The 13554-nt window shown below is 40.7% G+C and overlaps 1 protein-coding gene across 2 annotated transcripts in view; it reads left to right on the forward strand.

The window, feature by feature from the left end:
• CLSTN2 (calsyntenin 2) overlaps positions 1 to 13554 on the forward strand; it is a 322960-nt gene that overhangs the window by 235767 nt on the left and 73639 nt on the right. For both annotated transcript variants that reach the window (XR_014526944.1, XM_083506385.1), the window contains exons 4-5: positions 1605 to 1813; positions 11509 to 11658. Coding sequence is in view for 1 of the 2 variants with exons in the window: in XM_083506385.1 (XP_083362511.1) it covers positions 1605 to 1813; positions 11509 to 11658 (359 nt within the window). In the remaining variant the exon portion in view is untranslated. The remainder of the gene's footprint in view (positions 1 to 1604; positions 1814 to 11508; positions 11659 to 13554) is intronic.

The raw sequence follows: 13554 nt of genomic DNA on the forward strand, positions 1-13554 counted from the left end.
AATATTGCTTGATCCAGATTTACACCTTCTTTAAGTGTGAGAGGATGGGAACAGTTCAAGAAGCTATAATGCTGTGATCCAAAGAAGCTTAACAAGTTATTGCCATAGGGTTCTCCCCAATCTTAGTTCTACTTAGAGTAGAACCAATGGAATTCATAGGCATGACTAATATGGGTTAATAATAATAATAATAATAATAATAATAATAATAATAATAATAATAATAATATTTATATCCTGCCTTCCCCAGCCGAAGCCGGGCTCAGAGCAGCTAACAACAATAAAAGTAACACAGCATTCTAAAATCAATTCATTTCAAAATCATTTCAAAATCAAATTAATGGCAACCATTGGGCTAGAGTTCTGTGAGGATTACCAAAGGAGGGGTAATGGCCAAAGGTCTGGTGGAACAGCTCTGTCTTGCAGGCCCTGCGGAAAGATGTTAATGGGTTTACTCTGAGTAGAAAGTTGGCTACAAACCTAAATCTCAAAATCTGAGTTATGCAAGGCCACTTGTGCAGAGCTCTCTCCTAACCCCCTTTCTAATGTGTAGTTCTGGTGGCATCACACGTAGCATATACTCCAAAATTTCTCTGATGAAAATAGGGATCTCCCCATTCCATAATGAATTAATTAATAATACTCCACCCATCTGACTGGGTTGCCCCAGTTACTCTGGGCAGCTTCCAACATATATAAAAACATAATAAAACATCAGACATTAACAAACTTCCATATACAGGGCTGCTTTCAGATGGCTTGGGAGTCAGATAAGTCCATACCTTCCAACATTTCTCTGATGAAATCCTAAGGAAAAAATGGGACATTCCAGGATCAAATCAGAAACCAGGACAGCTTCTGTAAATCCAGCACCATCCCTGGAAAAAAGGGAGGGGTCTACAATTTGTATTTCCCACTCTGTATTTTTCCTAATTTTGCAAGGCTCAACCAAAGATGGAATCACGGACAGGGAAAGAATAGCAGTGCATGGGGTGGATTCTGATCCCTATAGCAACAGAAGAAAAAGCTTTTGTAGCCAGAGTCAGTAAGTGTTCCACCCTTCCAGGCCAGGTGGAAATAAGCCAGCAAATCAGGAAGATTTATTGATCGTTGGGGAAATAATTTGTTTTAGCTAAACTTGTTTCAAATCAGCATAACGGAAAGAAGCCCAGTGCCATACTCTTATTTAAAATTTAGAAATTGTTCATAGACTCACAGTGTTTCATTTTCTGCAGCAGTTCTTTGTTTAATTTGAAAGTTGACATATTTGAGCACAAAGTAATGCAAATACAATGGAGTGCTGAAATGTAAAGTCAAGTAATGCAATAATTTATTTCAACAGAGCCTCAATTTAATGCATATATTTTAGTTTTTACAGCTATTTCTTGCATGGGTTCCCATTCATGTTTAACGTTTGCATTTTCTACATGTCTTTCCTCTTATTTGATTGTAAGGATTGGTGAAACTCGCTTTTACATTTTATTCTACTTAAAATAAACATAAAATATGTACATTTTAAATGTTTACACTTAATGACAGGCTTGGAATATGCATTGATATTTGCATTCTATTGTGAGACTCAAACTGATCTCTCTTCGTTTTAGGGCTGTGGTCCATATCCAGGTAAAGGATGTCAATGAATTTGCACCAACTTTTAAGGAAACATCCTATAAGGCTACTGTGACAGAGGGAAAGATCTATGACAGTGTATTGCAGGTGGAAGCCATAGATGAGGACTGTTCTCCTCAATACAGCCAGATATGCAATTATGAAATTGTCACAACAGACGTTCCATTTGCCATTGACAGGAATGGTGAGTGCTTACCGTTGCACAGTTATGAATTCTGAGCCACATCTTTATTTATGGGTTTTTCCAGCCTGCCTTTCAGGGCACAGCCCTTCCCAGTTGACTCACAAATTAGAACTGCATAAAACAAATAAATTATAACAATTCCAGTCTGAAAGCTGCAAGATTTTAAAATTCCAGCACAGTACACTACAAAAATGTATTCAGCATGCATTTAAAGACCCATACAGATAGGACCATATGACTGCATACATCTCTAGGGAGAGAATGCTGTCATTGCTAAATTGGCCCAGTCTCTAGTACTCTAGTACTCACCAGCTTGATGAAACTTACTTGACTGATGTGCAAAGTAGTCCTAAATATAGGAAGCCAGTGGAACTCTTTTTTCAGGCAATCATGTTTTGACTTTTCTCAAGATAGTGTTTCTATTCTGGTGGGCACTGACTATATCCCTAGTCAAGCTATAATATTTTGTGACAATGAAATTTGAATTTTTAATCCGAGTTTACTTTTAACTGAGTGTAACTCAAGCTGTAGGAAACTGCTTGAGTTATTGTTGTGGGTATCTGTTTGACAGCATTTGTGATACCATTAGCATTTCTGTGAAATCTCACCAGACCAGCTGGTTCCATGCCCATATTTTTTAATGCCCATTTTAAAGTATATTTTTAGAACAGTCTTTATAGCATCTGATGGCTTCAGTGCTGGAGTAGTGGAAGATATGAGAGTGCACATACCATACTTTTCCGTGTATAAAGACTAGGTTTTTAAATTTAAAATAAGGTTAAAAATCTGGGGCTGTCTTATACACAGACAGTGCATATGCCCATTTTCTAAATTTAGGGTCCCCAAAAGTAGGGGGCACCATATACATGGGGGGGATCTTATACACAGAAAAATACGGTATATTCCTTTAAAAAGAGGTGATATACCCGAGGTCATCCTTGTGCTACTCCCATGACGTGTATTGCAAATTAATTGACTCTTCATTCATTATTTAATTATTTGCTGGCTATGCACTTTTCCTTCTTCAAAATATAGAAATTCCTCAACCAACAGCAATGTGCACTTACACCCTCCTATAAACCCAAAAGAGTGCTGTAAACGTAATATATATCCTGTGCTGCTATTTCTCCTGTAGCAAATATATTTTCCCATCCATCATGTGGGACAAGATGTAGCGCTATTGTCTCATTTTAAAGAGAATTCATAGGAGCATCACATGAAGACTAAAATGTGGATTCTTGAGCTCTCTCTCTCTTGGCAAAAAATCATTAGTTCCATCAAATTTAAAACCCTCAGTTGTGTTTGTTTCTGAGAACCACCACAAGATGACCACTGTTTATATCCCTTACTACAGAGCAGGGAGTAACATCTCTTTTCCACCAGAACAATTTAATATTTGTCTAATTTCAGAGATGAGCATCTTTTATATTTGAAGTTCCATCTGAGGGTTGCCAACACTATAAATTAAAAGTGTGCACAGGGCTTTTGTTTTCTCTTAGCAGCCATTTCATGCTGCATTGCTTTATCAGAAGCATCTCCCCCATTTGACATGGATCTGTCTTTATTTGAGCCGATTTCTCACAGAGCGCAGCTGAGCATCAAATCATAATAACCAGTTAGCAACAGTAAAATGCAAATGGTGGTAAAGAGAATCCCTGCTCTCATTACAATAGCATGAGTGGAAGGGAAATGTTTTGAATATTGTATGGAGGGAGCAATCAAGATGATTGAAATGGAGTTTAAGTAATCAAGAGCTATTTAGTATAGCTGTTTTTTATTGGAGTGGATGCAACGACATGGAATTTTAAAAATGAAGTATAAGGTGCACGTGCTGAATAAAATGTGCACGTGCATGATTCCTTTTGTATTTCTAGATAATTTCTCTTTATTCCAAATTTTGAAGACAATCTGAGTATCTGGAGTTTTCAGTTTTGAAACATTTTGTTTTGAGTACTGCATAATTTCAACAGATTTATCATGCTTGCTTGGGACATGCATCTCAACACATCTGAAAGCAATTATCTCCATGTTCAGGAACATAACTGAATGAGAAGAGTAATTATTCTGATGGTAGGGGAACCTCTTCATTTTGCCATACCTGGCTTTATCTATGCCAGAAGACAGCATGCTGTCAGCCTGGTAGAAACTAGCACATTTTATCAAATGCATAGGGGTGCATCATGGCTAATGTCAGAAAAGTTTATCTTGATAGTAAAATCCCAGCAGCGCTGTTGCTTCCATTTACTGGGGGGGAAAGACAAAGTGGCAGTGAGATTGGAGCTGCACTGGTGGAACCAACCAGACATGCTGGCATACTGAAAAGCCCCAATATCACCACCACCGCACCAATCCCCATCATAGTAATTGGCAGTGATGTTGCTGCTGGGAGGCTATTATTGCCGTTCTGCCCAGTGTATGAGTTGCTCCTCCCAAAATGAGAGCAGGAGTAGAATCCTTAGGAGCAGAATGAAATTTTTAAAAGGCAAAGGAAGTATGAATTCCTTTGCCATGGCAGAGCTTTTATGGGGTAAGGAGTGATGAGGTGCAGAGACAGAAAGCCCATTTAGGAGTTCTAAGAGACTGATTTCTTGTCACTGTGACTGCTTTGTTGAAATCACACTGTGTTCAGGGTTCAGAAACCAGTTATGATCTTAGAAGAAAAATGGCTGAAGAGGTGTTCCCAAGGGAACAAAAAGGGTGGTCAGTAGGCCCTGAATAGAGAACACTAGACATTTAGTGAGTGTGTGTTGTTGCTAGTCGAAATGTCACAGAGGAAAAAAAGCTAATGGCTCTCAGTTTTCAATGACTTGTGAGGTTATTTCCTAATTGCATTAGGAAAATTGGGACATTGACTCTTAGATGTCTTAAGATTTCCATAGCCTGAAGCACAGAGGGCCAGGATCACTCCTTTCCATTTCAAGCATTTAAAATAGGATCTTTTTCAGATAATAACAAACAAAGAATACACCCCCCCCCAGGACAGTGCAATATTATATTCCAACACCAAATATTCAAATGTTCAGTACAAGCTAGTTTTCTTTTGTTTTTCTATAAATCTCCATGAAATGCAGGTGGCCTGTATCCATTAACAGCATATGAAATAAAATATGGTTATGACAAGTCTCATAGCTGTCATGAGATGGATGAATTCCTGTACTTCTACAGCAGAAATGATTGCAACAGAATTTGAACTCTGATGGCATGTAATGTAAGATTGGACTGGTCAGTGAAGGTTGAACCATGTGTCCTATCACACTATTAGTGAGGGTGACCAGACTAATAGTATGTGATGTACTATGAAAAACGTGACACAGTTTATTTTATTAAGTAAACCCCCAAAGTAAAATGACTTTCTTCAACCAATGGATATTGCCAAATCCCACCATCTTTGGAAACAAAGGTACAGTGGAGGTGGTGAGGGCCTTGGTACAGCCCTAATAAAACTCTGCTAGCTTGTTAAACCCTCTGTGTGTCATTGCCATTCTTTGTTTCAGAGATGAATAGCCCAACTTATCACTGGGAATTGTTTTAAGAGCAGCTGGGGTACAATAGCAACAGCAGCAGTATCCCACCAGTTTTGGTATCCTCCTCTCTGACTGTGACTACCCTAATCCTAACTCATGGAGCCTCAAACCTGGCAAACTGTCTGGCAGAACAATGTGCCCTGAGTCACATGCATATGTGGCAGGAACTGGCAAGGGTATCTGAGAACACCTGTCATGGCTATTAACCATTATTTCAAGTGAGCAGGTCAGGAAAGAGCCACAGAATGGACAGGCAACATCTCATGGTTCTCAAGCTGATTCGGGAATTGCAAAGATCCTGAGTTCTGCTGTCGCTGCTGCCACCAATTCCATAGACAGATACAATAGCAAAGAGCAGATATTGAGAAGAGCTTCTGATATTTTACTTTTCTGTCCTTCTAAAAAGCATTGTAATAGGATAAGTGTTGGTAAAGTCTTTCTCTGATTGGCATCTAGACCTGCCAGTCATATATCTCCACACTGACAAGTGCTTTCCTTTGATAGAAAGACTCAGGTTAGTTATCAAGTGGTTCTGAAGCTTTGTTCACCTTGTACCACTTTGGTCTGATTTACTTTGGACCACTTTGGTCAAGAGCCTGTTTACTTTGGAAGCGATCCAAATACCACCAAATCAGTGTGCTCTAGTTTGCTCTTCAGACTTCATCCACAGCACATCCACACCCCTAATCTATAATCATTTAAATCTAGTTAAGGATGAGATGGAAGATGAAGTGTAACAGAAGCTTATCCTCACATGATTTATAATAATCCAAAATTTAGCCAGAGTTCTGGCAACTCCTGCTCTTTATTTTCTTTTTGTGATAACACTGTGCCCTATATACCTCACTCATTTACTTGGTTGAAAACTTTGCTCTTCTAAGCCTTCCCATTCCACGGACAGCCAAGTCTCTGAAGCGCTCTTAAACCCCATCACATTGTAATGGATGGGGGGGGGGATTAAGAAACCAATTCTGCTCAATTCCTTTTAGTCTCCTTCACAGGATGAAGGCCCACATGTGTTTTTTATTTTTTATTTTTTGGTGTGCAATTTTCAACTTCAATAATGTTATCAATACGCACATTGATTCAACAGCCCAGGTACATGTTTTAAACCTGTGTCTCTGTGTTAGTATAGGTTGCTTGCTGCATTTTCTTCATCTGTAGAGGAATGTTCTATTTGTGCCATGGGATAATGAGCACAGAGCACTGGCTCACATTTAAGAGAAAACTGCACCCCCTGCAGCTTCACCTGAACCCTGTAGAGCTGTGGATGACTGTTGTGGTGTTTTATATCCTTTCCTCCTAGGCACTCCATGGCTCGAGTAGTTTCCCCCCACCTGATTAAAAGTGTTTGTAGAACTCCATCTTGTACCCCATGGATATATCAGCTTGCAACTTTTTATTCAGCTGTAGGGGATATTAAGATTGATGTGATCATTGGGACTGTGTTTGTTAAGAGCACTGTGCAAATAGAAACTGTGCTTATAATGTAGCCCAAATGTACAGAGGACCTTTTTTATATTTATTTAATGGCTAGAGTGACTGCCAGACCTTGGGAGAGAGGTAAGTTGCTAGCTATTTAGCTGTCACAAGAATGAACTCGTTTCTGATATTGTTCTCCTGGAGGCTGTTTTCAAGCTGGTTGAAGTCAATGGCAAGTTGATGGAGTGATTGCCATCGACCTGAGTGAGTTTTGGAATGAGTGCTCATAGACAGTTACTTTTGACACGTGCTACTAAAGAAAAGTTGGGGGAAGGAAAAAAGAGAGAGAGAGAGAGAGTACACACACACACTTTGAATTGATTGATTATATACCTTCACACCCATTTTCTCCTATTTCCTCTTCATGCTGCAGCCTCCAGCACTGCATCCCGTACTGTTATGGAAGTACAGAAGTTGCAGTGGGAATGAGGAGCAGGCTCAGCTCCCTTCATCCCACAGACGTTGGGATACATGACCCATTGTTCCTGTTTCTACCACAGGCTGCAAAATCTGTCCTAAGGGGTGGGAAGAACAGGTCGAGTCCATGGCAATGCATGGCTTTTCCCTCCCTTTCCTGTCTTCATGATTGTACAGAGTCTATTATAGTTACACAGGGTAGGCACCAGAAGTGGATCGCTGCCACTTAACAGGAGGGAGAGGGTCAAGGCACATGGAGGTCTGTGCAGCTTAGGCCAGAGCACCAGACACGCTCTTCCACTGTTAACACAATGTGCCAAACTCCCCACCACCTCAGCCGACACCCTCTCAGTAAGTGGCTAGGAAATTAGTGTTCTCATTGTGTCCCACTGAACAAGTGGCTACTGGTATTAGGCACTTAATGATGGTAATTTTTCTGAGATATTCTGCTACTGGCATATGTCAACATTTGCTGAGTTTCCACTTACTGTATGGCCTACTTAGCACTGATCTACACAGGTTCTGTTTAGTTTCAGATTAGTTATTTTGCATATTCATTTTCTATACATGGATTTATTTAAATTCCAGATGTGTAAAATGGTGTATCTAGGGGTTCGCCAGGGAAACTCATGATTTACCTCTGAATCGGACCAAATGGCAATTGGGTTTTCTGTCGGTCCATGCTTTTTAAGCATGGGACAAGTCGAAGTATGGAGAAGCCATAGAATCCTATCAATTTCCAACTCTTTGAGCTGAGGTTCTTGGACTTCAGACTTTCTAAGCTTTGGAACTTGTACTAGATAAAGTTAATTTTTACCTGTGTATATCATGTAAGCTGCCTTGTCAGGCTTTGCCCTAAAAGGTTCCCTAAAATACATTAAATAAACAAATACATCCAGGTGTTTTGCCTCATGGGAGCTGGGAATTGGGCCATACTTAGCATAAAGCTTAAAATTTAAAAGCTAAGTGAAAAAAAATTAGTTAAATAAAGAACGTGTAATAAATCTATGATCAACCTATATTTTAAAAATCTCCAAATGACCTTCCAGAAAATCTTTTTAAAATACTCATAATTATTGAATTCCATCTCTTTAAAAAAAAAAGCATTAATGAACTTCAAATAGCTTTAATGAACACCCTGATGATTTTTTAAATCTTGTGGGCCAGTTGATATGCCAAGGAAGTTCCAGAAAGCTGCTAATGTTGATTTATCCAACTTCAGTGTCTTGGGAATTCTCCCTGCAGATCACAGAGTAAAGCATTTGTAAAGCGAACACAAAGTAGACAAAGGAATATTTATAAAAGGAAATGTTAATAAAATAAATACACCAAATAAATAATAAGCAAATAACAAAAATATGATAAGTAGACCCGTTGTATAAAGTGCTAACTTGGTAGAAGAGAAGCATTATTTAGACAATTTGTGGAAACTATTTGCTTTTGTGATTTTAGTAGAAACTCAATATGTTTCTACATGTCTGTGAGTTCATATACCAAGCTAGTGCCAAATGTATTGCTCTGATTTCCTTTGGACCAGATCAGTGAGGCTGGGGGGAGGGTCTTAGCATCTCGGCAGCCCAAGACCTCCATACACACTGCCAAGGCTTGTGTCCCGGGAGGTCATTTCAGTGTTGCAAACACAGCAATTTGACTTCACCCCTGGAGGCGCACTCCATTCTCTCTTGAGACAAATAGATGCCAACAGAACAACATATACTATGGGTGCCGTCCAATGCCTCTTTATTGAAACTTCAGCTAGTGTAGAATTTAGTGGGCAGGTTGCTCACTGGGGCAAGACAGTTTGAGCATATTATACTGATCCTGTTCTGACTGCACTGGCTGCCAGTTAGTTTCTGGCCCAATTCAAAGTGCTGGTTTTCACCTGTAAAGTCTTAAATGCCCCAGGACCGCAATACCTCTATATACCGCCTCTCTATATATGAACCTACCCAGACCCTGAGATCATCCTCTGAGGCCCTTTTTCATGTGCCTCCTCTGCAAGAGGTCTGGTGGTTTAAGACTCAAAGCTAAATGCCATAGTTATTTTGGTTGGAAAGCTTAAAAATCATAACTATTTTGACAAAACTATTTTAGTCATGTAATCCACTTTAGTGAATATGTAGACTACAGTATATAGACATGAATACATGTTGAAAATGTTCACAGCTTCAGGATATGAGAAAGATTAAACATTTCTTTGCTGCAGAAAACTTTAATCTGTTAGCACACATAATATGAAATGTATATTAAGGTAAAGGTACCCCTGCCCATACGGGCCAGTCTTGCCAGACTCTAGGGTTGTGCGCTCATCTCACTCTAGAGGCCGGGAGCCAGCGCTGTCTGCAGACACTTCCGGGTCACGTGGCCAGCGTGACAAGCTGCATCTGGCGAGCCAGCGCAGCACACGGAACGCCGTTTGCCTTCCCGCTGGTAAGCGGTCCCTATTTATCTACTTGAAATGTATATTAGAGTCTGCCAACATTCAGCTTGCAAAGGAACTGTCATTCACCAAAAATGGCCTGAATTAAAATGCTGAACTCATTAGTTAAAGAGACTACTTTAGAATCGTAAGGTCCTCTACCGTTTCCGAAGGTGGGAACTGCAAGTTCCAGTTCCTCTCTGTTCCTTTTTTTCTTGTGAGCACTGCCATTTCTTTGTTACCAGGACAGGTGATTTGTCACATTTATGCTTCTGTCAGGTTGATTTTGTTGCTGCAGAATTTTATTTTTCGTCTGGTAGCACAAAATCCTATCATTTAAAAAAGCTGGTCAGATTCTTCAAAGAGAAGATAAAGGAGATGCTTTCACCACCAACTAACTTTTCCAGTGTATCCACACAGGTAGCAGAAAGTTTGATGAAGGATACTAGAAAGACAACAGACTCTGGAGTGTCACTGTCACTTATTCCTGATAATCAATGTTGCCTTTGTAAACCAGGGCCAAAGTCCATGATATTTGTGCCGCAGCGGGAGTCAGGAAACAGAGGCACCATGGACACATTGTTTCTCCTTGAAAACCCAATCACATATGCTGAGATTCCATAGGCTGTAGGAGGAACCCTAGCCTAGTGGAGCAGCTCAGATTTCATAGGCATGGGATCCTAGGTTTGAGTCCAGAATATAGCTTCTGCTTTGACATTATGATGTGGATGGGGCTGTTGATGGTCATGGTTTCCTTCTTCTTAATCAAGGGAATGGTGATGGGGATTTTCATTCTCCTGGCACTTTAATCAGTGGAAGTTTTCATCATTGTCAGGGGTGTGCTCAGAGTATGTAGAGCTAAATGATTTGATATTTTTGTCCTGCCCTTTCAATGGTAAATGTAAAGGACCCCTGACAGTTAAGTCCAGTCACAAACGACTCTGGGGTTGTGGCGCTCATCTCTCTTTACTGGCCCAGATAGCTGATGTTTGTCTGCAGACAGTTATTCTGGGTCATGTGGCCAGCATGACTAAGCCACTTCTGGTGAAACCAGAGCAGCACACAAAAACACCATTTATGTTCCTGCCGGGGCGGTACCTATTTATCTACTTGCACTTTGACGTGCTTTCGAAGTGCCAGGTTGGCAGGAGCTGGGACCGAGCAACGGGAGCTCATCCCGTCGTGGGGATTTGAACCACCGACCTTCCAATCGGCAAGCCCTTGGCTCTGTGGTTTACACCACAGTGCCACCCGCGCCCTGCCCTTTCAATACCAACTATATATTCACCTCATCTGGGCTGTCCTGCCAATGAAGTTGCACTTGAACAATGGGCACACCACCATTTCAGAAAATCTGTACCAGTCTGTCTTTCACACGGCACCATATCTCACATTCCATAGCATGGCAAGAATTATGCCTTATCTCATTGCAGCTTTATTATAGCCTTTCAGCCAATGTATCTCATATCTAGATTTTTGCCCTTAATGTATAAATAACCATATTGGGTTTTTTCACCAGGGCGGCACTGAATATTTTTTTCAAATTACGGTATGTCTGGATTCTGTTTTGTTTCCTGTGTCTGTTGAACCCAGTCCTGAAAGCATATGCTCCACCCTGTGTAAGAAAGTAGTGTTATTTTCAGTGTTTGAAGGCGGAGGGGAAAAAAGGAAAGTTAGATTAATAAGAAGCATTTGGGAAGGTCAGATCTTTCCTTTTGTCCTTTCTGCCCCCACTTTCTGTTATATCTGAGTCCTTTTGTATACTTCAGGCAATTATTGCTGCTTTTATTATATGAACCCAGGATCTTGACAATGAAGCAATTGCAGTTTATTGTCCTGTTTCACACCTGCAGGGAATATCAGAAATACTGAGAAGCTGAGTTATGACAAACAGCGTCAGTATGAGATAATGGTAACGGCTTTTGACTGCGGGCAAAAACGTGCAACTGAAGATGTGTTGGTACGAGTTGAAGTCAAGCCTGTATGTAAGCCCGGATGGCAAGGTAGGGATTGTGTATTGTTCTTTCTTTGGAAATGTTGATGATGAATCTTGAGATACAAATAAAATGTTAACTCTTTAAAGTTGTAGAATAGTGGCAATTTCTCTTTTTTTATGTAATGCGCTTTTCAAGTGATATAAATACTCAAAGCAGAAAGCAATGACAAAACCTTGAAAAAATACTTCAAAACAAAATAATTAAAATATAGGGGAAAGCAGGGGAGATAAACCAACTAGTTCACTAACAGTTAGAGGCTTCCCACATTCAGAGAGCAATCCTACAGCATGGTTCAGCTCTGTCACAAGACCTGACAACCCAGTGTAACTTAAGCTGGCAAAAAGGGTAACTCAAGCACTACGTTAAAGGCTTGTTTTTCCTCTGCTAGGCTTAGGTTGGCTTAGCCAGCAGCGGCCCTGTTCCTGGATCCAGCTTCTTGTGCATAGGTTTGCTCCCTTAATGACCAGGTGCCTGGCTAAAGCAAGAATGACACCGTTCCTGGGATGCCTCCTAGTATTCAAGGGCAGGCAGATGGGCAGCTCACAAGGAGCAGCAGCAGCAGTAACAGTGGTCACCGCTTCTTCCAGGAGAAAGCATCAATTCATGCTGTAGCCCAGGGCCCCAGCTCTTACTTGAGGATACCATGTGCTGGCAACAAGTCTGCCTGTTTTGTTTTGTTTTTAATTAAAGTTTTTGTTACAACTGAATAGTGCCACATTCTAGCGAGAGATGCTGGGGTTTGTAGTCATAGCATCCACTTCAGCAGGATTGGGCTTTCAAACCACACCTGCTTCCTCTTATGAGCAGTGCCGGATTTACGTATAAGCTAAACAAGCTATAACTTAGAGCCCCACTCTCTTGGGGGCCCCTCAAAAAATTTAAAGGAAAAACAACAACCAGGTGTACATTTCCAAAATATCAGATAAAAAAACAAATAAAATAAAACCTACATACAGCAACAGTGTTTTGTGTTGTGTATGAGGAGATTTCACCCCTCCCATATCCAAGAATCTGCTGATGAGTCTGGTGATTTTCCAGAGAGGAGGGGCGGTGTTCTGCTCTCTACTTATTCCGCTCCAGCCTAACATCAGCCAGTCAGTCAGTCAGTCAGTCAGTCAGTCAGTCAGTGTGTCGGAGAGAGAGACTGAGTGTTAGAGATTGTGTGTATAGATAAGGTTGCTGCTAAGAGCAGCTGCACACTCAGTGCAGTTCAGCTTTTTCATTTAGCTCTGTATATAGTTGTATTATAGTTGTAGATAGAATAAAGAAGATATTCTACAGAGCTGCTCTCCGAGTCATTTATGCTCTGCTATACTCTGCTATACTTTGCTGTGCGACGACTGTCTTCTTGTGGAAGTGAATCCGGCGCTCACAACTCTAAGCAGTGAGTCCACAGCACTTTGACCTGTTCCTGTGCAGAAGGTGGTCTCTGGAAGTGCTACCCAGCTCGCCTAGCCCAGTCGGGGCTGAAGTGTATGAGTCCAGTTGGTGGCACTGGCTCAAGGGTGATGCTGACAGTGTAGGCTCCTATGATGTAAGTAATGGGCCCCGCCTGCTAGTCTGCTCCCTAAAATATCACTTGTTTGCTCATATCTATATATAGGGGGCCTACATTCTGCATGTGCAAATGGCTTTAGATACCTATTAGGTCCATAAATTACCATATAGCATATACTCAACACAAAAAACAGTGACAATTTGTTGTTGACAAAGGACAGCTGGACATATAAAGGGCCCCATTACCTTCAATAGCTTAGGACCTTATCAAACCTAAATCCGGCCCTGCTTATGAGTACCCCCTTTGTTATTGCTAGACCTTATTGCTACATTTTATTGCTAAAACTGAATGAATCTGAACACACATCTGGAAAAAGGTCCTCCCATATTATGTGTTCAGGATTC

This window comes from Podarcis liolepis (assembly GCF_965112155.1).
Source record: "Podarcis liolepis genome assembly, chromosome: 5".
NCBI classification, from domain to species: Eukaryota; Metazoa; Chordata; class Lepidosauria; order Squamata; family Lacertidae; genus Podarcis; species Podarcis liolepis.